The 26,439-nt window shown below is 38.6% G+C and overlaps 1 protein-coding gene across 5 annotated transcripts in view; it reads left to right on the forward strand.

Moving 5' to 3' along the window:
* LOC149567638 (protein argonaute PNH1-like) overlaps positions 1–26,439 on the forward strand; it is a 164,546-nt gene that overhangs the window by 49,879 nt on the left and 88,228 nt on the right. For all 5 annotated transcript variants that reach the window (XR_016362452.1, XM_089820887.1, XM_089820886.1 and 2 more), the window contains exons 4-6: positions 6,026–6,175; positions 6,249–6,382; positions 6,573–6,682. Coding sequence is in view for 4 of the 5 variants with exons in the window: in XM_089820887.1 (XP_089677013.1) it covers positions 6,026–6,175; positions 6,249–6,382; positions 6,573–6,682 (394 nt within the window). In the remaining variant the exon portion in view is untranslated. The remainder of the gene's footprint in view (positions 1–6,025; positions 6,176–6,248; positions 6,383–6,572; positions 6,683–26,439) is intronic.

A 26,439-nucleotide genomic window follows, 5' to 3' on the forward strand; every position in this document is an offset into this window, starting at 1 on the left:
AATTGAAGCATATACCACCATTGTAAAAGGATTCTTGCATTGAGAATGTTGGAAGAAGAATCGGTCTTGGTCAAAGACAGTTTGCGACAAAAAAGAATAAAATAAAATTGTAATGCTAACATCTGCGGAAAAAAATTATGAGCTTGTTTAAGGGATGGGATGCATACATGGTGGTCGAGTTGAATGAAGCCCAGTCAGAGCAAGCAGTAATGGTAGCTCAAAAGATTAGTTAGACATTAGTGGAATATTTTTGGGAGTAACGACAGAAAACACGAAATAATATGAAACGACAACATTCAGGGAGTCGTGTTAGAGTCTAGTTATCCTTGGCACTGGGGAGACAAGACCGGGATGGGGGTTTGGAAGATTTGTCGTGAATTTATATAATTTGGGCAAAGACATCTACAAGTTAAGTTATAATTCACAACTAGAAAGAATGCGTACACGTGTGGATGAATACAAATAACGACAGAGCATGAGGAGAATATTGTACGGGTGTTCATACCAACTTTTCTGAAGTTTCCACTCGGAAGTGAATGCGAGAACGAATAATATTTGTTCTTTGATTTCTATCGGAAAATTATTGTGTATTCTGGTAAAAAATTACGACACGATTCCTTGAGACTCGTCTTCAACAAGTCTGTGAGTTGTAGATGTGACACGCTCGGAATATCAGTGGAAGTAACTCAAGAATCTACCATTAGTTGTCATGAACTCCAGCGGGTGGTGGCTGAATTGGTCAACTCGTAGTTGAACCCTTGCAAATATGGAAGCTGCGATATTTTATTAATTGATAAGTTGGAGGCTTTCTAATGAATAGTTCATGAGGCACAACACTTGGTGAAGGTTTTGCAAATGGGGTTGCAAGCAGAGTGGGTTTAATCGTGGAGGAAACTCCGTAGTTAAGCGCGCTCAAACTGGAGTACTGCTGGGATGTGTGACCTCCTGGGAAGTCCCAGTGCTTCACCTCTGTGAGCATCACCTAGATCCAATGAGTGCTAAGTGTTGCTTTTATTCTCATGAGAGGTGGATTCATGTGTGAATCACTACTCATGATACACGGGTCATCCTAATAGCAATATCACAATTTTATTAATTCTTGAGTAGTCTGATAACTATTCAGTTATCCATACGAGGTTAGTTGTCACTGTTGGAACTATTGTAGATAAATTCTGTAGTTATTGGCCATTGTTGAATAAAATTATTAGTTTCAAATTGTTAAAGAAACAAACTATTTTCTTCCAAGGTGGATAGATAAATGTAGGAAGTTAGTACGAGTAGAGGATGTTCATCTAGTGCTTATGGCAGTTATTTTAATGAGAAATATTGACAGAGGTATTGTGAGTCTGAAATTAGCTAACTGAGTTTTCATGACTGGCAAAGCTATTGGTATTCAATAGTGACTGAATGTAGACTATTTGAGCAAATTAGACAATGGAGAAGATGAAAAGTAGCCTCTTCTCAAAAGAATTTAATAATACATTCAATATTGATCAGTTGAGAGACTCATAGAATGAAAAGAAATTGCGAAATTGGTTATATGTGATTGGATTACAATTAGACTCCATGGATTCATTAGAAGCCATTCTTTCGAACTTGGAGATGATGGAAATACTTTTGACTGAAGTAGACCAGCAGATTGTAGGCTCCTGGATTGGGCTTTGCACCCGTCATTGGTAACCTTGGTTGAGCCTAGGTTTATTGAGCATCCAGACAAATATGACAAGCTTGTAGTTGCCTTATGTCTCTGTGAGATTATGCGAATAACAACTCCTATAGAAGCCTATAATGATGATGTGTTGAGGAAAGTTCTGCAGTTGCTTGTGAAAAACTTAGAGGGATTACATGATGACAAAGATCCTTCTTTTGTTAAGAGTATTAAGATTCTAGATATTATGGCAAAGACGAGAATCATTTACATTATGATTGATCTAGAATGCAACAATTTAATTTTCAGCTGTTATTTTGCTTCTTGTTTGGAATTAGAAAGCACCATTCAGGAAAAGTAAATGCTTCCATGCACACCATTATATCCTCAATTTTTGATTTAGATGTTAAAATCTGCAAGATGTTGCAGTCAACCTTGTTAGTTTTTTGGAGGGAATGCAAATATTGCGAAGGATTGTTCAAGTTGATGCTCTCATTTGCAGCCTTTGAGCTTGTGGAGGAAGTAATTAAGCATAGTATCAACAAATTTCAAGATTGCATGACGGATAGTGAGCTGATCTCCATGGGATTATCGGATAAAGGAACTCCTATGAGGCTTTGTGGGAGTTGTAGCAGAGAGAAGGAAGGTTAAGTAATTCAGACCAGCGATGGGAAGAATATAGATAAGGAACACAGAGGTCTCTAAATTGGTGATTTGGAGGTTATTCTTGACAAACAATTTGATGAAGTTGGCAAACAATTTGATGAGGTTGGTCCTACTCAAAGTAATAGTATGTTGGAGTCCTTGTATGATAAGCCTTCGCATGAGGATGATAACATAGCAATAGATTTGCCTTTGCATGCAAATCAAAGGAACAAGGAAATTGAGGCCTATGATTATATTCTTGAGAGGTGTGATGAACTGTGTGTTTCTTATACACATGATATTAACATAGAGGAACAGTCCAAGATGACATTACAAGACGAAGTGTTGTGTCAACATGACAATAAAGAGACTCATGTCTTAAAAAACCTGCTGAAAGTTAGTGAAGACATGGTTGTGGCATCTTTGGTATGTTATGACAGCACTCACAAGACAATTGAGGATCTCCATAGGAAGGCTCAAAAGGTAGTGTAAGGAGATCTACTTGTTGCTGATTTACAGGTAGTCAAAACAACCCTTGAATTTATGAAATCAGATTATTTATGTTTTTCTTTCCGATAGGGAGTATATTCTTAAGATTGCTGGAATATATACTGATCAGTTGGGTAAAAGAAAGAATGAGTTTCTAAAGCTCAACAATGAACTGAAAGGATGCTCAGGAGGCATTGGATGATACTCAGGTTGCTCTTCATGAAGCAGAAAATGAGGTTAGGGTTAAAAATCAGACTAGGGAACATGAGAGTAAAGAGAGGAAGGTGTTTTTCCAAGAAGTAATCAATGAACTTGATAGCATTTAACAGACTTAGGACTTGGATAGTTGTGCCAAGAGACCAAGTCCCAAAATTTTAGATCACAATCAGCTAGTAGACAACCCCTTGTTTGAAGTAAATGCTGATTAGATTTCCGATAATCCACTTTTTGAGATAAATGAGGGAGCTCTTCTTGATTTTCATGAAGAGAATGATGTTGATTTCAGAACTTTGGATGACTTCAGAATTTTGGAACTAGTTACAATTCCTAGCGGTGAATCTTGGTCATGGGATTGGTGTGGTGAATTGACTATTGTTGCTCATCTTTCGATCAATACATACATGGTTCTAGATTCCAACTTATATATATGAGTTGGATGGATTTCACACTTCAACACTTGAATAGATTTTGGTGGAGGATTGATGAGAGTTATATTTTGATCATAGTGAATGGTTTCTCAGCCTCATTCTTACTCATGACACTTATGTACTTAGGGGTTCTCCAGATTGATGACAGCAATATTGTTCTTTATGCACCCATGGTGTTGATTTTAGCTATTGAGCAGCTTGTTTCTTACATCAACAATTTAGGTTGGGTCGTCACAATCTATTGTGATATACATAGCTCCTTGATGCATTTCTATCTCATTATATCTGATTGTCATGACTACATAATTTGGGATCCTGGTATTAGCATGCTTGCGGTATTGTTCTTATGGGGAGCTGGTGAATGGCTTTGCAGTTCTGAGTCCTTTGTTCATATCAAAGTGGTGCAACGTATTGTTAGAGCAGTTTTCATGAGGTTGATATGGAACTCAGGCATCATGATCACATGTACGCGGTTGTGTGAGTGCAAACAATCTCGAGGAGGGAGGATTGTAATGTCTCCTTTTTTTAGTACATTTGAAAATTAATTGCTCAACCCCATTTATATTAATACTGACTATTGATGACTTAATACAAAGTTATTAAAGTCTATATAATCTTAAAATCGGGAGTCAATAAGAGACGAACTGGCAATAGGACAACGACAGGATTTGAAAATGAAGAGTCAAGTACAGGGACATGAAAGGTCACCGTGTTGTGCTTAAAAAGGGGAGGAGGATCTCATTTCAGTATGCTTAGATATTTGCTTGGATTTGACTTGGACATTGAGCTCTCTTGGAGAGTCAATTAGAAGCTTTAGCTTTCAGCCCGCTTGGAGGACAAAAACCCATCGTAGTGGACGCATCATTTCAGGTGTCTCACTTGTACTCATTTATATCTCTGATTTTCGGTACTTCCAATCCGACTGTATCTCTGTTTGTAAGATTGGTTTCGGGTGGTAATAAGAGTTATTGTATTGTTTTAATCTGTGATTTTGGTGAAATTGCTGGTTTTGGGGTTGAATAATTGGTAAAATATGTTACATGCATTTTCTGTTCGTTATTTTGTGGTTTCATTTTGAGGGGTTTGGAATTGATACCCAGCCGGGATACTACATGTGCTGCAACTTATACCCATCCAACAAGCTCCATAACTTAATTGCTTCATATGTAGGCCTTGTAAACTCCATGCACACAGGTAATAGCAAATAAGAGATGTACATTGCTTCAATGAAAATTCTCGCTGTTTTTTCTCCAAGTATTGGAAGAGGCTGTAAATGGTTTACAAAACTATCCTGAGCACCTTTTTTAAAATTTCAGAGTAAAGCTAGTATATTTCTGACAGGACTCTGCACTCTAGAAATCAGCCAATTCTCAATTCTGTCACTATCTTCCACACTGCCTGAATTCTCCTCCCCACCCTGCATCTAAGCCCATACCTCTCCTTTAGCCTGTTACCTTATCGTAAATGCTCACTAAATCTTGATTCCACCATTTTAAAACAGTTTCCCCTTTTTCTTTTAAATTCAGGAAATTCCCCATTTAAGACAGTGATATTTCACTTCACTAATGAGCTATTTTAATTTAATCAGCTTCAGTGAAATTTATATTAATCTAATCAAATACTTTTGAGGGCTTTACTATTTAATTAGATCTACCATTGTATTTTTTAATTTGTGATGAACTTGGAGGGGAAATTACATTTCAGTACTTGTGAAATAGATGTTTCCAGTCATATTCTGTAACTTTAATACTGAAGGTGCATAAAATGCTTTACCATCTTCACCAAATGCATTTGTCAATAACAGCAGTTACTATGGGGTTTTTAAGATTTTGACTTGAAACTATATAGAATGAGTGATTTTAATAATGTCCGTGAGGCCAAAGCAGCCTATGGGACCCACTAGACAAAAGACAAGCACCTCCATGAGATAAAGCATGTGAGAACATTAGGGCTTTTGGAGCTGCTTCTTCAAGTCTGCCCTTCAACAATGAATGTTGACCACTAAATTCGCTGTCCTGTCCTGCTGCATTTTCTCAGAGTACCTAAATTGCCTGTTTCTAGTATATCCCGATAGCTAGAGCGGATGTCATTGTAAGCTGGGCATTCCATGAGAAAGTGTCACTTCGTCTCCACCACTGCTGTGTAGTCCTAAACATTTAAATCCTAAATAGTCATTATACATTTAGTAGTGGTTCAGCCTGTAGTGATAATACATTTAATACTAATAATAGTTCAGCCTGTATTCAAAATAATAATTTAAAATTTTGTTCTGCGAAACTTCTATAACTGTATTTCCTTATGAGATGCATTTCTAATCTCTCTCTCTCTCACCCCGCTCCCCCTCTCTCTGTTTCACTTGGCACCTATTGCAGTCACGTAATTGGAATTAAAAGGAGTACTGACTAAATATTGTCAAGCCTGTTCTTGGAGTAATACTATGTCTACTTATTGTCTTGTATATGCCAATTAACTGTTTAATTGGCACGTATATCTTGCCTGGAAGTTTGATTAACTTGTGGATGAAAAGATTATTATTTTTTATTTGAAATTATGAATGATATTTTTTACTACTGTTTGCCTAATATATATATTACAGGAGGGAGCGAGAGTTCAAGGTGATGATAAATTTTGCTGCCCGAGCTGATCTACACCATTTAGGTGAATTTTTATCTGGTAGACAGGCAGATGCACCTCAAGAAGCTCTTCAAGTACTTGATATTGTTCTAAGAGAATTGCCAACTCAAAGGTGTGTGTGTCTACCATAGAAGTTATTGGGAGATTTATATAAGATTGTAAATGTAGCTATTTTTTGGCTTCAGGTATACACCTGTTGGGAGGTCATTTTTTTCTCCAGAATTAGGAAAAAGGCAGTCTCTTGGAGAGGGCTTGGAAAGCTGGCGTGGGTTTTATCAAAGTATTAGGCCAACCCAGATGGGCTTATCTCTTAACATTGGTATGTGTTAAACTCTATATAAAGAGTTTCTGAGTGCCATGGATAAATTCTTGCTTGTATTTTTGAAGACTAAGTTGATTTGCTTGTAGGTTCAACTGAGATTTGGTGTATATCTTAATCAGTCTATTCTTTGAATCAGGCTTCTACATAATGCAAGTAATCCACAAATCCTTATGCATGTATCTTGCAGATATATCTTCAACTGCATTCATTGAGCCATTACCTGTGATCCAGTTCATTACACATCTGCTGGGGAAGGATGTGACAGTTGGACTTCTGTCTGACACTGACCGCGTAAAGGTGTCAACTTTCTCATTTCTTAGGTCTCTTTTTATTTTCTGAGATATGCTGATGTTCTCGTTTCTTTATCATCATATCAGATGGATAGTTAATGGTGATTAAAAACAATTGCTCAGTTAGTGCAAGCAAAAATGCTAGTTGATTACTTCAAATTTATTTGTGGATTCTCAATATTATTTAAAATTTAAATTCAAAGAAATAGCTTATACCAGGATCTTGAACGTTTGTCACTTTGCTATGTATAAGGGAACTTGTTATATTCTCCTGTATGTTGATGTGAATTTTCTGAGCACATATAGATGCTTTTATAGAGTCCTTTGATGCAGAATACCGGGATGCCATTTTGGAAATCTCAATCTACTTGATTAATAATCCTTTCTCTTTCACTTAGTGATGCAGATCACTGTCACTTATCTCCTATCGCTATTTTGCAGACCAGACATGTCTACACTTTTTGAAGAAGATAAATACTCCTATTACTTCAAGTTGGGATTTAATTGTTTTAAAAGGCCTATCTATGATTTTGTTATCGTTGTCACAAATAATTTATTGCCTGTTATTGCTCGCTGAATGTTATTGACACTTATTTTCTCAAAATCAATCTTGCAAATTGCCATGTGTCATATGCTTTGTATCATTGGCTCCCTTTACGATTTGATTTTAGGCTTTTTGGAAGGCACTTTATTTGGTAATTTTATTTGCTATCTCAAATCTATTTTGTTATTTGCTTAGTAAAATCTTTGGGTGACTATAATAAAGGGGTGATTTTTTTCCCTTTTTGTAAATATTCATTAACATTGATCATCCTTGAATGTACCCAGAATTATTGGACAAAGTCTCACTATATATGTTGGAGTAATGGGCTACTTATTCTAGTGAGGAGGGTTTGAGCATGGGTTAGACTTTCCGACTGCCTTCCAATGCCCAATCACTATTATTTTTAGATATCACAACTCTTAAGATTCATTTCCGAAATTATATATTGCCGGTTGATGCCATTTATTTACATTACTTGACATCAAGTTCATCTATATGTCACCAATGAATGGTTTATTATTTAAATCTTTCTGCATATATTGTGTAAATGTAGTGTAATGAACTCTTTGTTAGATAGTTCACAAGTTTTAGGTTAGTGTAGTTGACGAGTTTCAAAAAAACTATTGCACTGAGTTATTATAAACATATCCATATCCTTTAATTTCTGAGACATACACATGTACTTCAATTAATGAAATGAGTTGACAGGTTCTCAGGGGTAGAAGTGAAAACACAAAAATACTGAGAGGGGGAGGGGGTGAATCAATGTTAAAAAAAATTACTAACAAAAATAACAGATTCAGACTAAAAGATTTGAGACAGTGACACAGAATTTATCACATGGAAAGCCGTTTGGGTAAAAACCAGTTCACTAATCAGTCAACAATGGGCTGCAACCCAGTACAACAGAAGTTCCAATGTCCAGGATTCAAGCTCAGGCTCCAACCTGAATATAAGCTTCAACTCAACTTAACAAAATCCAAAAGCAAATAGGCACCAATGTTAACAATCAACTCAAAAATAGCTCTATGGCTACCACCAATAGCTTATAACAGACATAGCATTCACAAGAGAAACAATTAGATTAAATCAGGAGCAACAGCTTTCTCGTGCATCAATCATAGGTCTCTCAACATCCTCAGAACAATTTACTGATATTTCTGTGAGCCCTTATCCCACCACCAACGAGGTGGCCGATAGTGGTTGGAAACACAATCCCCTCACACATAAAGCTGTTCTTTTCATTTAGCAAGAACCTTCACAATTGCTATCTTCTTCTTCACTCTAAAACTGGTCTGTAAGAACCTTCTCAATTCATCTTCTTCACGTAGAAAACATCAGTGAATGTAATATGATCTGCTTCTATATCTCACGCACGTCTGCTTCACATCTAACAAAGATGAAAATATCTGCCCCAAAAAATATAAAATTCCAGCTAACGTTCAAATGAACATATTGCTGCTAAAAGGAACTCTGCATCTTGTTTACACATGTTTACTCTGGATTCAAAATAATTGCACACATCTTCAAAGCATTCGCGCCTTGGCCTAAAGTTTTTTTGTGTATCTGCATTCAGCAATCTCAAAGTTTTTGAACTTCAGATCAATAAAACAAAAATTCCACAACCTGTGTTATTCAACCTTTTTAAACGAACCATTATCATGGTTTTTAACACTTGTTCCATCTCTATATATGTCTTTATCATTACCCATCCGAACACATTCATTTCCTGCTGCAATTTTTATCAGTACCTTTTATAACACCCCAGACATTTCTTGCACAATGCTCGCAATAACAACCTTATATGACACTACAGCAGTTACTTAAGAGGCTGTAACGTTTTCACATAGATTCTGCAAATACAGAGATAGAGACTTAGATCTCTTTATGCACTCATTACCTTCCAAAACTGCTACAGCTGTTACTCAGCACAAGAAACGGCTCTCCATCTCATCAAAAATGCTTTTTAAATCGATGAACCTGTTGTTTAATGAATCGCCCACCTGCAGGAATATTGAGAGTGTTCCGTTCAGCCAGCGCATATGCAAACACTCATTCATGATCTGAAGTGTATGCTCAAAAACAAACAGCTAGACTTGTCAGTACACACGCCACTCACACATACAATCAATGCATACTGCTGCATAAATCCATTCAGATTGAGGAGTCAATGGCTGACTCAGCAAAGTTTTAAATTGATGAAGACAAGTAGGCACGTAAGCACCCAGCTTATATCAAGCTCACCGAAGTAGGCACACAGGTAGCCCAACCAACCAAGCAGCTGAAACAGGTCTAGCACCTCAAGCAGCTGAAGCACCTCAACTAAAACCTCTAATGTTTACACAATCTTGATCACCATCCTTTTGAAATCAATGATCAAAACATTCCACAAGGAGAATCTGCATACCACGCTAAAATGTGAGGGGCATTGTCATGTTCCCTTTTTTGACATGTCATTTCCAGTGAATTTGCCTATCATGGACTCTCGTAGGTAGATGATTTTGGTGAGAGAATCATTCTGATGATTATTTGGGGATTGGATGGTCTATTTTGCTCTTGGAGAGATGAGGTTTATCATATTTCTATTTTATGTGTTATGCGGGGCCAAAATATTATAATTTTGAGTTGAGTTGCACTTTTTATTTTATAAAGTTACTTTTTATATAAAATTGCATTATAAAGGAATTTTGTAAGAATATTTATGGATACTTCTAGATTTTCGTAGTGGCTTCTTAGAAAAGTGCATAAATAGAGTGCTTGGCCTCTCATTTGGACATCCTATGACTTGAGTTTACACTACTTTTCTCTTTGAGCATTTGTGGCGCAATCTTGGTCTGCAAATTGTCATTTGATCATTAGGAATGGAGTCTCCTAAGGATTTTGCATAACTGAGGAGGTGAAATATCCTTTGAAGGGTTGCACCTGTAAGTGGTATTTAGCTACTTCAAATTGGGCTTATTTGGACATTTCTAGTAGGGTTCGATTTTCAGCCTGGACATACATTTTTGCTCATATCTCACTGTTGGCTGGGAGTTTGATTTTTATTTTTTGGTAGAATTTTCCTTGGAGCCTGGTGATTATTTCCATAGCATTTTCGGCACCTTTTAGCTTAGCATTTATTTTTGCTAGGTGCCGTACCTGTAATGTCCCCATCTTTTTAGCATATCAGTGGAGTTCTTAGCCTTTACATTCTCCGAAGGCTAAGTGGAGAAATAAGGAGAAATTGATTAAATTAATTTCTTATAAAGTCACAAGTCAAAAAAAGAAAAGAAAAAAAAAGAATGACTTTATATTTAATTAATTTAATTTATTGGAGAATGCATTAATTATTGAAAGGGGGAAGCTTCTAGTAATTTAAATCTTTTAGAAGCACAATTAATTATTCTATTGCAAGGGAGAAGCTTCTAGCGAGTGCATTAATTATTGGGAGGGGGAAACTTCTAGAGAATGCAATTATTAAATATTTAATTTAATTATTGTATTGCAAGAGAGAAGCTTTTAGCAAGTGCATTAATTATTGGAAGGGGGAAACTTCTAGAGAATGCAATTATCAAATATTTTATTTCCTTCCACGAGGGTCAAGGAAAAGTATAAAAAGGGGTGAGAGCTTCATTGTTTATCATCTGATTTTGTGAATTGCATTTGATATCAAGTTGGGAGAATAAACTAAGGTTTTTGATTTCAGCCAGCCATTGGAGAATGTCAACTCTTCAGTGTTGCAACCATTTGAGGCGGTGAAATATCCATTGAATATGGTATTTGGAAGAGCTTCAATTCAGGAGTTCTATTTTGTGCTTAAATTGGAGAATAAATTTTGATTGCTACAGTACGCATGCAGGATGCTGCGCTACAGTGTCTATGCTTGATTCATTTCCATTCTCGGGCATCACTATTATCATTGTACTTCATCAGCATATGATTTTGCTGCAATAATTTAGAATAAATTTTTTTGGCATCATTGTTTGCATTTCGTTTCCATGTATTTGCACTAATAATACCAAAAGAATTGCATTTGAATATTAGTTCCTTGAGCGGTTACTACAGTGGTATCTGAGCTTGCTTGCAAAGTGTTTGACAAAATGTCAAACAACTGAATTATAAAGATTTTTTTTGGTGTTTGAAGAAGTTATAACCTATTGGGGTTATTACAGTGGTATAAGAGCGGTTTCGTGCCAGCCTGTCAGGGTTTATGCAGCCAACATTCAATTTAGTTTACAAAATAAAAAACAAAAAGGCTCTATTTACATAGGGAACCAGCACAGCTGAGAACATGGCTGATAAACATTCTCAAAGCCCACCTAGAATTATGAGAGATGATGAGGCTTTACAGCGTCAGGATAGGCTTCTATAGTCAATAGAGGCAAGTGCACAGGCAATGATGGCTATGATGCAACATTTGATTGGGGAAAACAGGAGAAATAATCATAATAATAACCAGGATGACAGGAGCATAGCAGGATCACAACATAGGACTCAGTCTATGACAGCTGACAGATCCACACGTCCTACATTCAGGGAAGAAACTCCAGCACTCACACCTGATGCTATGGTAACAAATATTGCAGATGAACTCCGACAAGCGAGGAATCAGTGGGATTCATTACCAGCATATGTACAGAGGACGGATGGACATTTGACAGGTACCTGAACTACAGAGTTGCCAGGCAGAAGCAGGTAGATAAACACAGTGAGTTGCAACAAGTCACCAACAATTTGGCATTACCCACATTTGATGGCAGTGGAAAAATGACTGCTCGTGCTTGGATTCATAAGGTGGATACTTTCTTATCTCTGAAGACTATGACAAAATTTGAAGCACTCAAGTATGCCACTTTACACTTAGACGGGGCAGCTCATGATTGGTGGACACATGGCATGATCACATTGCAACACAATCAGGTAACCACTTATCAGGAGTTCGTGGATAGATTGATAGAAAGGTTTGATAAAAAGGATCTTGAAGTTTATTTCCGGGAGTTAGCCCAGTTGAGATAGTCAGGAGGCTTAGAACAATTTGTCAATGACTTCCAGAAGCTTGCAGTGATGGTGCTTGACATTTCAGAATGGAGCCTACTCATTTTATTCATAGAGGGATTGATTGAACCACTCAAGGGGTAGGTAAAGGCCTTTGATCCTCCTACATTACAGGAAGCCATGAAGAAAGCCCCTAGTATGGAACTTGTAGCTCCGGCAAATCGGTTTAGTTCGAAGGGTTCTTCATCATTTAGAGATAACAAAGGGGGATTCAGCAAGGGTAAAAGAGAAGGTTAGTGACTCAAAAGGCAAGTTAGCTGAACCTTTGTATAAGGAGACGCTTAGTGACCTGCGTAAGAAGAAGCTATGCTTCTTTTGCAAAGGTCTCTATGAGTTTGGTCATGACTGTCCTATGAGGCCTAAAGGGAAGGCTAACCGGGTGATGTGGGCTTATTATGAGGGTTCGGATTTAGATAGCTCAGAGCACCATGATGAGGATCCTGATGAGGCAGAGGGTGAATAGGAGGTAGATAGTGCTGAGAAAAAAGAGGCTCCAGAGCTACATTTACAGGAGGCACTTCTGTCTAGTATTTAGAGAGGGATCTTTCAGACTTCGGGGAGTCTTGGCTGGATAGAAGGTTATTACTTTGTTGGATATAGGTGCCACGCTTATTTTCATTGATGCACGATTTGTGGAGAGTCGTGGACTCATTACTAAGGAATTCGAGGGATTGAGAGTCAAGTTGGTTGATGGATATACTCTTCGTTGTAACAGGATGGTGCGAGATCTGCCTTTGCGCATGAACAACTATGAGTTCAAGGTAGACTATCATGTGGTCAACATGGGTGACATGGACATAGTACTTGGGATGTAGTGGCTACATTCTTTGGAGGAGGTTACCCTGAGACTGAAGGATATGGAGATATGATTCGAGGTGGATGGCAGGACTCATGTGCTGAAGGCTATCCGTAATGGTGATGTCAAGACGATCTCATTTAGGCGGATGGAGAGATTAGCTAGGCATGATGATATAGAGTGGGCGACAATATGCACCTTGATGCCTACCTAGGAGGAGCATCATAAGATTGAATATCATCCGGATATCCATAAATTGAGAACCAAGTATGAGAAGGTATTCAGCGAGATTCCACCAGGCAGGCCACCAGACACAGGCATTGAGCACATTATCGAGCTGGAGGAAGGCGCTAAGCCTGTCATGATCACACCATATCGGCACCCAAAACGATTCAAGGATGAGATTAAGAGGACCATCAAGGAGTTGCTAGCAATGGGACACATCCGGCCAAGTAAGTCACCTTTTGCGTCTTCTGTTGTTTTGGTAAAAAAGGATGGTTCTCTACGGATGTGTATTGATTACATGGTGTTGAATAAGAGAACTTTAAAGAAGAGGTGTCTCGTCCCACGCATCTATGAGTTGACAGATGGATTGCATGGGGCTTGTTATTTCACAAAAAAAGATTTCTATCACCAAATCAGAGTTTGAGAGCAGGATATTGAGAAAACTACTTTCAGATGTCATTGTGGGCACTTCGAGTTTGTAGTCATGCCTATTGGTTTGACTAATGCACCTGCCACTTTTCAGTCCACTATGAACAGGATCTTCCACCATCAGTTGAGGAAATTTGTGCTGGTGTTCTTTGATGATATTTTGATCTATAGTAGGACTTGGCAGGAACATTTAGAACACTTGGAGACAGTATTGAGCATTTTATAGAGGGAGTCCTTGTATGCCAAGGAGTCCAAATGTGAATTGGGGATGACAGAGTTGTTGTATCTTGGACACATCATTAGCGCGGAGGGAGTGCACATCATTAGTGCGGAGGGAGTGCGGATGGATCTTGAAAAGATCCGCGCTATTGTTGATTGGCCACCACCAGAGAACCTTACGCAGTTGAGGGGGTTCCTTGGTCTATGTGGATTCTATTGTAGGTTTGTCAGTGGCTACTCACGACACGTAGCACCTATGATAGATCTGCTGAAGAAAGGGGCATTTGTGTGGACTTGAGAGGCACAAGACTATTTCATGCGGTTCAAGGAAATAATGACTACATGCCCAGTATTAGCATTGCTTGATTTCACGAAGCCATTTGAGCTTCAATGTGATGCTTCTGGAGAGGGAGTTGGTGCTGTACTCATGCAGGACAAGCATCCTATAGCTTATGAGAATAGGAAACTTAGAGGGCTTGAGAGATCATTCAGCATATACGATAAGGAGATGTTGGCCATCATGCATGCCTTTGCCAAATTCAGACAATATCTTGTGGGCATCAAATTTTGTATTAAAACTGATCATAACAGTTTGAGGCAGTTTTTGGGACAGTGGGACCTGAATGATCGTCAGCAGAAGTGGGTGAGTAAGTTACAGGCCTATTATTTTGATATCATATATGTTAAGGGGACACAAAATGTTGTTGTAGATGCTTTATCTCGCAGGCCACACTTCACTTCTATGATTCAGATATCAGAGGATTGGCGACAGTTGATTGTAGCAGAATATAGCAGAGACACATGGGCCTCTGAAATAGTGGAGGGAACAATGATCGACACTAGGTACTCTTGTAGATGATTTGATCATTTACAAGAATAGGATTTACTTAGTCCCAGGATCGAAAGTGAAGCAGTTGATTTTGAGAGCACTCCATGATTCACCTACAGCAGGCCATCTCAGGTATTTCAAGACTTACAGGTTAGTTCGGGAGCGGTTCACTTGGAAGGGGCTTAAGGCTGATGTTCTGCAGTATGTGCATGAGTGTCTTGTTTTCCAGTAGAACAAACAAGAGCACACTTATCTAGCAGGGCTCCTACAACCACTTCCTATTCTTGACAGGGAGTGGGAGTGCATCTCCATAGATTTTATCACGGGCTTGCCCAAGGCCCAAGGGTGCGATTGTATCTATGTGGTGGTGGATAGGCTGACAAAATATGCTCACTTCTTCCCTATCACTACTACATACTCAGCAACTCAGGTGGCTTATGAATTGGAGCTTCTCGTAGACAGTAGAGTGCACAATGTGTTTCATGTGTCACGCCTCAAAAAGGCATTGGGTCAGAATGTGGTGCCTTCTGCAGTATTATCTCCCTTGGATGATGAGGGAAAATTGATATTGGTGCCAGAGGCTATTATTGATTTCAGGGAAAGGAACTTGAGGCGACACACTATAAGGAAGTATTTGGTGAAATGGAAGGACCTGCCAGTTGAGGATGTGACATGGGAGAATGAGGAGATTTTTCAGCATCCGGACTTAAAGTTGCTTGAGGACAAGCAATTTTAAGGAGGGCAGATTGTAATGTCCCCATCTTTTTAGCATATAAGTGGAGTTCTTAGCCTTTACATCCTCCGAAGGCTAAGTGGAGACATAAGGAGAAATTGATTAAATTAATTTCTTATAAAGTCAAAAGTCAAAAGTCAAAAAAAAGAAAAGAAAGTGACTTTATATTTAATTAATTTAATTTATTGGAGAATGCATTAATTATTGGAAGGGGGAAGCTTCTAGTAATTTAATTTTCTAGAAGCACAATTAATTATTCTATTGCAAGGGAGAAGCTTCTAACAAGTGCATTAATTATTGGGAGGGGGAAACTTGTAGAGAATGCAATTATTAAATATTTAATTTAATTATTGTATTGCAAGAGAGAAGTTTCTAGCAAGTGCATTAATTATTGGAAGGGGGAACTTCTAGAGAATGCAATTATTAAATATTTTATTTCCTTCTACGAGGGTCACGGAAAAGTATAAAAAGGGGTGAGAGCTTCATTGTTTATCATCGGATTTTGTAAATTGCATTTGATATCAAGTTGGGAGAAGAAACTAAGGTTTCCGATTTCAGCCAGCCATTGGAGAACGTCAACTCTTCAGTGTTGCAACCATTTGAGGTGGTGAAATATCCATGGAATTTGGTATTTGGGAGAGCTTCAATTCAGCAGTTCTATTTTGTGCTTAAAGTGGAGAATAAATTTTGATTGCTACAGTATGCACGTAGGATGTCGCGCTATAGTGTCTATGCTTGATTCATTTCCATTCTTGAGCATCACTATTATCATTGTACTTCATCAACATATGATTTTTCTGTAATAATTCAGAATCAAAATTTTTGGCATCATTGTTTGCATCTCGTTTCCATGTATTTGCACTAATAATACCAAAAGAATTGCATTTCAATATTAGTTCCTTGAGGGGTTACTACAGTGGTATCAGAGCTTGCTTGCAAAGTGTTTGACGAAATGTCAAACAACTGAAGTATAAAGATTTTTTTTGGTGTTTGAAGAAGTTATAACCTATTGGGGTTATTACAGTACCAGTTCGTACATGTACGACTGTACCTGTAGGTCGTACGGTCAACAAGTTTGAGGGCAAGTTGGAGTTGCATTTTCATCATTCTGTCTTCAACATTTGCTCAATCTAGGTTCTTTCATTTCAGTTTATAGTTGCAAGAAATTCTCAGTTGCATTCAGCTAGTGAGGGTTTGTTTGTAATGTGCCATGTTGTAATGCTTTGAGTTGAAAATCGCATATCATATGTAAAAACATTTGGTTATCATTGAATAAATATATTGGCACTATTTTACATCAGCTATTTGAGTAGATTTATTGTACACCAATTTCCTTTATTCAACATTTTACTTTCAGCAGTGTATTTAGTTTGCATGACAAGGGTTTGACGAAATTTCACTGTTCAGTATTAGTGGTTATTAATGGCCTATTGGCAAGGGCCATTACAGTGGTATTAGAGCAATGTTCTTGCCATCCTGTTGGGTAAAGAATCTTTATGCATTCTTCAGTTTTTGGGTATCACAAGTATTATACACGTAGGAGAGCAACACCAAAAGGTGAGTAGGAATTTAAAGATATACTTACCATGGGTGAAAGATAGTCACAGAGTCCACCTAGAGTTCCCAGGATTGATGAGGATAAGGCTAAAAACTTCTTCTGGGCTATTGCTACTGGACAGCAGGAGATAGTTTAGTTTATACGTGCATTGACTACTATGATGGAAAGAGTTGCTTAGCCGAGGAATCAGGAACAAGGTAGGGGGATAGTAGAGCAGGATAATAGGAGTGTAGCAGGTTTACAGGGTGCTCCTAGGCACAGGTCATGGATTGCAAATAGGCCTACACGTCCTACATTCCTTAGAGAGGCGACCCAGGAGACAGTAGAGGATGATATGCCAGAAGAATTTCAGGATGATCTTCGAGTTGCAAATGCAGAATGGCAGGCACTACCTCCACATGATCGCGAGTTGCTGAATTTTGATTGCTACCTGAGTCAAAGAAGAGAGCACATGAGGAGTAGCAGGCATAACTAGAGGCCTAGAGGAGGTCAGGACAGTGAGTTGCAGCGAGCTGCTAGCAAGCTCACCTTACCATCTTTCGACGATAGTGGACAGATGACAGCACAAGCCTGGATCCATACATTCCTAGCATTGAGGCCTATGTCAGAGACGGATGCTATCAGGTATGCCACTTTGCATTTAGAGGGCACAACACATGATTGGTGGTCACATGGTATGGTCACGTTGCAGCATAATCAGGTGACATCCTATCAGGATTTTGTGGATAGATTGGTGGAGCACTTTGATAAGAAAGACCCAGAGACCTTCTTTCATGATCTTGCATAGTTAAGACAGACAGACAGTTTGGAGGTCTACATTAGTGAGTTATAGAGATTATCAGTGATGGTGCAGGATGTGTCCGAGAGGAGGTTGGTTATATTGTTCATAGAGGGGTTGTTTGAACCTCTAAAAGGGTGGATCAAGGCATTTGATCCCCCTTCATTGCAGGAGGCTATGAGGAAGGCACGAAGCATGGAGCTCACAACACCTTCCAGCAAGTTCACCTCCAGGAGCACTTCTTCATTCATGGACAATAAGAAGTTTGATAAAAACAAGGGCAAAAAAGGTGACACCAAGGGTAAGGCTACTGCACCTTTGGATATGGAGACATTGAATGACTTGCGTAGGAAGAAGCTATGTTTTTACTGCAAGGGTCCCTATGACAAAGATCATGATTGTCCTATGAGGCTTAAGGCGAAGGCCAACAGGGTTATGTGGGCTTACTACGAGGGTTCAGATTCTGGTAATTCTGGACATGAGGTTGATCATAGTGATGCAGAGCCCGAGGCAGAAGCAAAAGCTCCAGAGACTAAGGAGCCTGAGTTGCACTTTTAAGAGGCACGCTTCTCTAGCATTCAGCAAGAAGGATCTTTTAGACTGCGCGATGTTCTAGTAGGGCAAAGAGTTATTACTTTGGTTGATACAGATGCTACGCACAATTTCATTGATGCACATTTTGTTGAACATCATGGAATTATGACTGAGGAGTTTGAGGGACTACGAGTACAAGTTGCTGATGGTTACACTCTTAAGTGTAATAGGATGGTTAGAAATTTTCCTTTATGCCTGAACAACTATGAGTTCAATGCGGACTACCATGTTGTCAACATGGGTGATCTGGATATTGTTCTTGGGATGGAGTGGTTGCGCTCATTGGGAGAGGTCACCTTTAGATTGAAGGACATGGAGATTAAGTTTGAAGTGGATGGGAAGCAACATATTTTGAGAGTCATCAGGAATGGAGACATCAGGACTATTTCCTTCAGACGGCTTGAGAGGTTAACCGGACATGATAATATTGAGTGGGCAGCCGTATGTACTCTCATGCCTACACAAGAGGGACAGCATGAGACAAAGTATCACCCAGACATACAGAGGTTGAGAGTGAAGTATGACAGTCTTTAGTGACATTCCACCTGGCAAACCACCAGACAGAGGTATTCAACACATCATTGAGTTGGAGGGTGCTAAACCTATGATGATTACACCATACAGACATCCTAAGAGGTTCAAGGATGAGATTGAAAAAACCATCAAGGAGTTTCTTGCAATGGGACACATCAGGCCTAGCAAGTCTCCTTTCGCTTCTTCAGTTGTGTTGGTGAAGAAAAAGGATGGTACATTGAGGATGTGCATTGTTTACAGGGTGCTAAACAAAAGGACAATCAAGAACAGGTACCTCATTCCACGGATTGATGAGTTGATTGATGAGCTTCATGGTGCATGTTACTTCATGAAGATTGATTTGAGATCCGGCTACCATCATATCAGAGTTAGAGAGCAGGATATTGAGAAGACTGCCTTCAGATGTCATTGCGGGCACTTTGAGTTTGTGGTCATGCCATTTGGGCTGACCAATGCGCCAACTACTTTTCAGTCCACCATGAACAGGGTCTTCCATCACCAGTTGAGGAAGTATGTGTTAGTCTTCTTTGATGATATACTGATTTACAGTCGGACTTGGCAGGAGCACATGGAGCACTTGGAGACAGTTTTGGGGATCCTATAGTCCTAGTCCTTGTACACCAAGGAGTCGAAATGTGATTTGGGCATAAGAAAGCTATTGTATTTGGGTCACATCATTAGTGCAGAGGGAGTAAGGATGGATCCTGATAAGATCTGTGCTATTGTGGATTGGCCAATTCCAGAGAACCTGACATAGTTGAGAGGGTTTCTTGGGTTGTGTGGTTTCTACCGTAGATTAGTCAGTGGGTATTCATGCTATGCAGCTCCTATGACAGATTTGTTGAAGAAGGGAGCCTTTGTTTGGACATTAGAGGAACAAGCTTGCTTTGAGAGATTCAAGGAGATCATGACTACATGCCCTGTGTTAGCATTGCCCGACTTCACGAAGCCATTCGAGCTTCAGTGTGATGCATCTGGAGAGGGTATTGGTGCTGTTTTGATGCAGGACAAACACCCCATTGCATTTGAGAGCAGGAAGCTCTGTGGGCCAGAAAGATCATTTAGTATATATGACAAGGAGATGTTGGCTATTATATGCATGCATTGGCTAAATTCAGGCAGTATCTGGTGGGTGGTAAGTTTTGCATTAAAACTGACCGCAATAGTTTGAGACATTTCCTTGCACAGAGAGATCTCAATGATAGGCAACAAAAGTGGGTTAGTAAACTGCAGGCTTATGATTTTGACATCTCCCATGCGAAAGGGACTCAAAATGTGGTAGCAGATGCATTGCCACGTAGACCACATCTCAATGCTATGATTCAGATATCAGAAGATTGGAGGCACTTGATCATTGCTGAGTATACTAGAGATTCATGGGCATCTAGGATTGTTGATGGGACAGTTGTCGATACTAGGTATACACTTGTGGATGATTTGATTATCTACAAGAACAGGATATTCTTAGTCCTAGGATCGAAGGTGAAGCGTATTATTATGAGAGCACTTCATGATTCACCTACAGCTGGACATCCTGGATACTTCAAAACGTACAGGCAGGTATGGGAGTGGTTCACATGGAAGGGGCTCAAGGCAGATGTGTTGCAGTATGTTAGAGAGTGCCCTGTTTGTCAGTAGAACAAACAAGAGCATACCTTTCCAGTAGGGCTCCTACAGCCACTTCCCATTCTTGACAGGAAGTGGGAGTGTATATCCATGGATTTCATTACGGGCTTGCCTAAGGCCCAAGGGCAAGATTGCATCTATGTGGTGGTAGACAGGTTGACAAAGTATGCACACTTCCTTCCCATCACTACTACTTACACAACAATGCAGGTGGCTGAAGTCTTTTTTAAGGAGATTTTTAGACTACATGGGATACTCCGGAGCATAGTGAGTGATAGGGATAGCAGGTTCTTGAGTCATTTTTGGTAGGAGGTGTTTTGTTTATGTGGCACTAAGTTCACACCTAGCACCAGCTACCACCCACAGACTGATGGGCAAACAGAGATAGTAAATAAGTGGGTGGAGGGATATTTGAGGAACTACGTGGCTGGTCAGTAGAAAGCATGGGTTAGATGGATTTATTTATGTGAGTATTGCTATAATACTACCTATCACATGTCTATTCAGATGACTCCTTTCAGAGCACTAAATGGCTATAATGCACCGAGCTTTGTTGATTTGCTTATGAGTGATGTTAGAGTTCCTCGTGTTGGGGATTTGCTTCAGGAGAGCAAGGACATTGTTGATGCTCTCAGAGATAATATTGCCAGAGCACAGAATCAACATAAGCAATATGCAGACCAAAAGAGGATAGAGAGGAGTTTTGAGGTTTGTGACATGGTTTACCTCATGCTGCAGCCATATCGACAGTCTACTCTTAGGAAGTGGGGTCAGAGAAGCTTAAGCCTAGATACTATTGCCCTTTCAGGATCATCAAGCAGATAGGTGAGATGGCTTATGAGCTTGAGCTTCCAACAGACAACAGGGTGCACAATGTTTTCCATGTGTCACGACTCAAGAAGGCGTTGGGTCAGCATGTTGTGCCTTTAGCAGTTCTTCCTCCATTGGATGATGAAGGGAAATTGGTTCTTGTTCCTGAGTACATCATTGACAACAAAGAGAGACAGCTTGATGCAGGAGCATCTTGCATGGAAAAATTATTGGGAAAAAAAAAAAAAAGTTGAAAAAAAACAAAAAAAAAAAAATTGTGGAGGAGAGAGAAAGTGACGAAAATTAGAGGAGAAATAATAAAAAATAAAAAAAAAGGGAAAAAGGAGAAAAGAAAGAAAAAGAAGATTTCTATTTTCGAGGTGCATAGGTGGCATAATAGAAAAAAATAAAAGAATAAATGGTTGTCATTCCATTTATCGAGGTGTGTGGGTAGAATTCTAGAAAGTTATGAATATTGTAGAAAGTTGTGGAAGTTGTAGAAGGTTATGGAAGTTGTAGAAGGTTGTGGAGGAATTCTAGAAGGTTGTGGATAAGTCATGCATTGGGTGGTAAATGCCTATTTAAGCAAGGCATATGAGCATTTCTAAATCAAGCTCAAGGAGTAGCTTGAGAAGTGGAAGCTCAAGGAGAAACTTGAGGAGGAGTAGCTTGAGAAGGAGAAGTTCGAAAAGTGGAAGCTTGGGCAGGTGAAGGTTTCAAGGTGTGAAAGAGAGAGGAGGAGGAAGTGAAGAGTGAGTTTTCCTGAGTCTGTGGACAGAGCGCCGAATGCGAGGCAGTTTACAACAGGATTGTGATGGACTTGTGAGTGTGTAGATAGAGCGCCGAATGTGAGGTAGTTTACACTTGGATCTTGAATAAGGTTGGAGAAGAGCTAGTGGATGCGGTTTAGAAACAAGGAGGTTGCTTGGTGGCTTGCGAGCACAAGTTGAGATCTCGGAGGTTTCTACCAAAGAGTGGATTTGGACTAGCTTAGGCTTGGATTGGATCTTGAGAGATTTTGGAGAAATGTTATTGTAATTGCTATTGGATTGTCAAGTATAATAAAATTGTCTTCATATTGTTGCATTCTTGGTTGTGATTTGGTAAGGGTCGTGTGGCCCTTTGTCAGTGGTATCAGAGCGTACCTTCGTCAGTGGTATCAGAGCATACCTTCGTCAGTGGTATCAGAGCTGTACCTTTATTACAGCTCCGTAGGAGAACTATTAGAGAGTACTTGGTGAAGTGGAGAGATTTACCCGAGGAGGATGCCACAAGGGAGGGAGAAGATATTTTGCAACATCCAGCTTTGAGATTGCTCGAGGGCAAGCAATTTCAGGAGGGGTAGACTGTTATGTCCCATTTTTAGTGACATGTCATTTTCAATGAATTTGCCTATCATGGACTCTTGTAGGTAGATGATTTTGGTGAGAGAGTCATTCTGATGATTCTTTGGGGATTGGATGGTTTATTTTGCTCTTGGAGAGATGGGGTTTATCATATTTTTATTTTATGTGTTATGCGCGGTCAAAATATTATAATTTTGAGTTTGAGTTGCACTTTTTATTTTATAAAGTTACTTTCTATATAAAAGTGCATTATAAAGGAATTTCATAAGAATATTTTATGGATACTTCTAGAAGTACTTAGTGGCTTCTTAGAAAAGTGCATAAATAGAGTGCTTGGCCTCTCATTTGGACATCCTATGACTTGAGTTTACACTACTTTTCTCTTTGAGCATTTGTGGCGCGATCTTGGTTTGCAGATTGTCATTTGATCATTAGGAACGAAGTCTTCCAAGGATTTACATAACAGAGGAGGTGAAATATGCTTTGAAGGGTTCCACTTTGGAAGTGGTATTCAGCTACTTAAAGTTGGGCTTATTTGGACATTTCCAGCAGGATTCGATTTTCAGCTTGGACATACATTTTTGCTCATATCTCACTGTTGGCTGGGAGTTTGATTTTTATTTTTTGGGAGAATTTTCCTTGGAGCCTGGTGATTATTTCCATAGCATTTTCGGCACCTTTCAGCCCAGCATTTATTTTTGCCGGGTGCCGTACCAGTCCGGACATGTACGACTGTACCTGCAGGCCGTACGGTCATCAAGTTTGAGGGCAGGTTGGAGTTGCATTTTCATCATTTCGTCTTCAGCATTCAGTCTCCAGCATTTGCTCAATTCAGGTTCTTTCATTTCAGTTTGTAGTTGCAAGAAATTCTCACTTGCATTCAGCCAGTGAGGGTTTGTTTGTAATGTGCCATGTTGTAATGCGTTGAGTTGAAAATCGCATATCATATGTAAAAGCATTTGGTTATCATTGAATAAATATATTGGCACTATTTTACATCAGCTATTTGAGTAGATTTGTTGCGCAACAATTTCCTTTATTCAGCATTTTACTTTCAGCAGTGTATTTAGTTTGCATGACAAGTGTTTGACGAAATTTCACAGTTCAGTATTAGTGGTTATTAGTAGCCTATTGGCAAGGGCCATTACAGGCATTTTAAAATGTGGCGGTGATGCAAATCTCTTGGTAGTTTACTATTTTTGAGTTGATAGTTTACAAAATCTGTCAAGGACATGGTAAACACGATAGAATGTGTGCTTCTAAGGTTAAGTCTATTTGAACTGTGAAATGTCTACTACATCTGGGTTCTGTGATTTGTGCATGGTGGAGGGTGTGTTGCATTTTGTATTGGATTGCAATATCCTGCATTTCTCATTTGCAGCTTGTTTACTTTCCCACACGAGCAATTATGAGGATCATATATTGGACATTTTAAGTACGTGGGAAAAAAGTTCTCTGCTTTCCTATTTTTATGCTCTGCCACAAGAGGGCCTGTATAATGCACTTAAACAAGGGTGCATTTCCTAATGCTTTTCCAGCTGAATCAGTGAGAAACACATCAGAGTAGTTCTCAGCAGGACTGTGTGAGTTGTTTGAGAAATATGTGCTGATTCCTTTGTAAAATTTGGACTTGCTTTTTTTGATATATATATTTAGATGTGATTTAGCATCAAATTTTCTTGCGAGCTGTTATTCAGTTTTGGGCAGAAGACAAAGCTGCTCAGAAATACCATGGTCTTTAATAACACTGAGTATAAATATAAATTTTATTATTTGAATTCTGTTGGCTACTATTTAGTAAATAGGATTGATGATGGGTCTGACAAGTAAAATGCCTATTCAGTATTTGAGGGTCCGAGTCCATATTCTTATTATTAGCAAACAAAAGGGGAGACATGAAAACTTGATAAGTTGTTTATACCTTTAAATCTAGTGTATATATTTTTATTATTCTAGCTCCAAATCTGTCACTAATTGTACCTCCAAGCTCATTCTGATGGTTTGTAGCAACAGTTAGCTATTTTTCTTTGGTCGGTAATGCCAAACCATCTCATGGTAGCATGCTTTTAAAGTCAGGCTCTGATATGCTTGGAAGCTCAAACTTTTGGCTTGGACTTGGGACATGACACATAAGAAATATGTTAAAATTAAAAAAAAAATATTGGAAGGAATATGCAGAGCATTGTTAAAAGTCATTTGTGATGAGTTTAGAAAATGCATAGCTAGGAACACTGAGGAAAAACCATTGAAATCCATGGCAGGGAGTTTTTGAAAAGAATATATTGTTGGCGGGAGACTTTCAAGTACAAACTTGAAAATACTTTTGGTTTCTGTGATTTCTGATAGTTTTAGAATATTGCACTATATGTAGATTATCATTTCATCAAGCAGTTACAAATAGATTATGTTGGTATGAGAGATTGTTGTTGGTACCAATATGCTTTTATGTAATAGAAATGGGAGACGTACATGGATGGTAGAACTATAAACATTATAGTTCCGTGTAATGATAGTTTTAGTTTGTGTAATGATCACCTGCCTGATTTGAAAGTGCCAAATCCTGTTTTATCTAATTTTCTTCTGATTTCTGATTTTTTTGTTTGCAATGTAAATGTGAAGAAATAAACACTTAAGAAAGAATGCTATGAATAAATGGTTTTAAATACACAACAAACTTAAAACCCTAAGTTTGATTTTATTTGAAGGAATCCAATAATATACCAAAACATCAGCTATAGACAACAATAGAAATTCTGGAAATACTGAATTAGGGTTCTATTTGCAATAATTGAGAACTGAACATACCCCATCCTTAATGCCCAACTGGAAGAATAAATAAATTGCTAATCGATAGCATAATTCTCTAAATGTTGTGCTCAGAAATAAAGATAAACAGCAATAAGGAAGAACAAAAATATGAACAAAAGACACAAGTGATTATCCTGGGAAAACCCGTCCACTTGAAGGGAAAAACCCAGCTACATCACAAAAAAATCAGTTTTATTGATAATAAATATTCAAGTACAATGCTTTCCACTTGATGCCATCCATCATTACAATAAGCAATCACATAAATAGATTGAAATGAGGCTCTTCATATTACACCCGAAGGTCTCTTCATTTCCAAATATAAAACTCTTCATATTTTCTATACGCATGCCTCTTCGCACGATACATTTTTCTATAATATTATCTTGAATATTATCAAAATTATCTTCTTTAGCTGAAGATGACCATAATGGTCATATTTCTGTTTCATAAAATCAGGGATAAACATCTCCATCTCAGCTACAATCTTCAACAGATTCCGATTAATCAGTACGATTTGAAGTAACAGCAAGAACTCTGATCTATGCATGTTCTGAAAAACTCAATGTCACCTCCTGAAGCAGTTATACTTGCAGGCAATCTGGTGTGGCTGGCTGTAGATGCAGTTGGAACTTTTGTAGCAATCTGAAAATAGATTTCTTCTATTGATTGTGCTGCCTGAAATCTATGCTCTCACTCGCTTTAAATCTGCAGTTCACAATTACTTTCAATATGTCTTCAAACTCTGTCAAACTGATTATTGAAGCACAATGTGAATCCTGAATTAAATTCCCCAATATGTGACTTGAAGCTCATATGCAACCTTTGATTGAAGCCACCTGTATATTATTGTCCTCGGGTGATCTTCTCCCCTGCAAACATTTAGTTCTGTGAAGGCTTT

This window comes from Cupressus sempervirens, chromosome 3 (assembly GCF_028749045.1).
Source record: "Cupressus sempervirens isolate cs-2001-9-10 chromosome 3, ASM2874904v1, whole genome shotgun sequence".
NCBI lineage: Eukaryota > Viridiplantae > Streptophyta > Pinopsida > Cupressales > Cupressaceae > Cupressus > Cupressus sempervirens.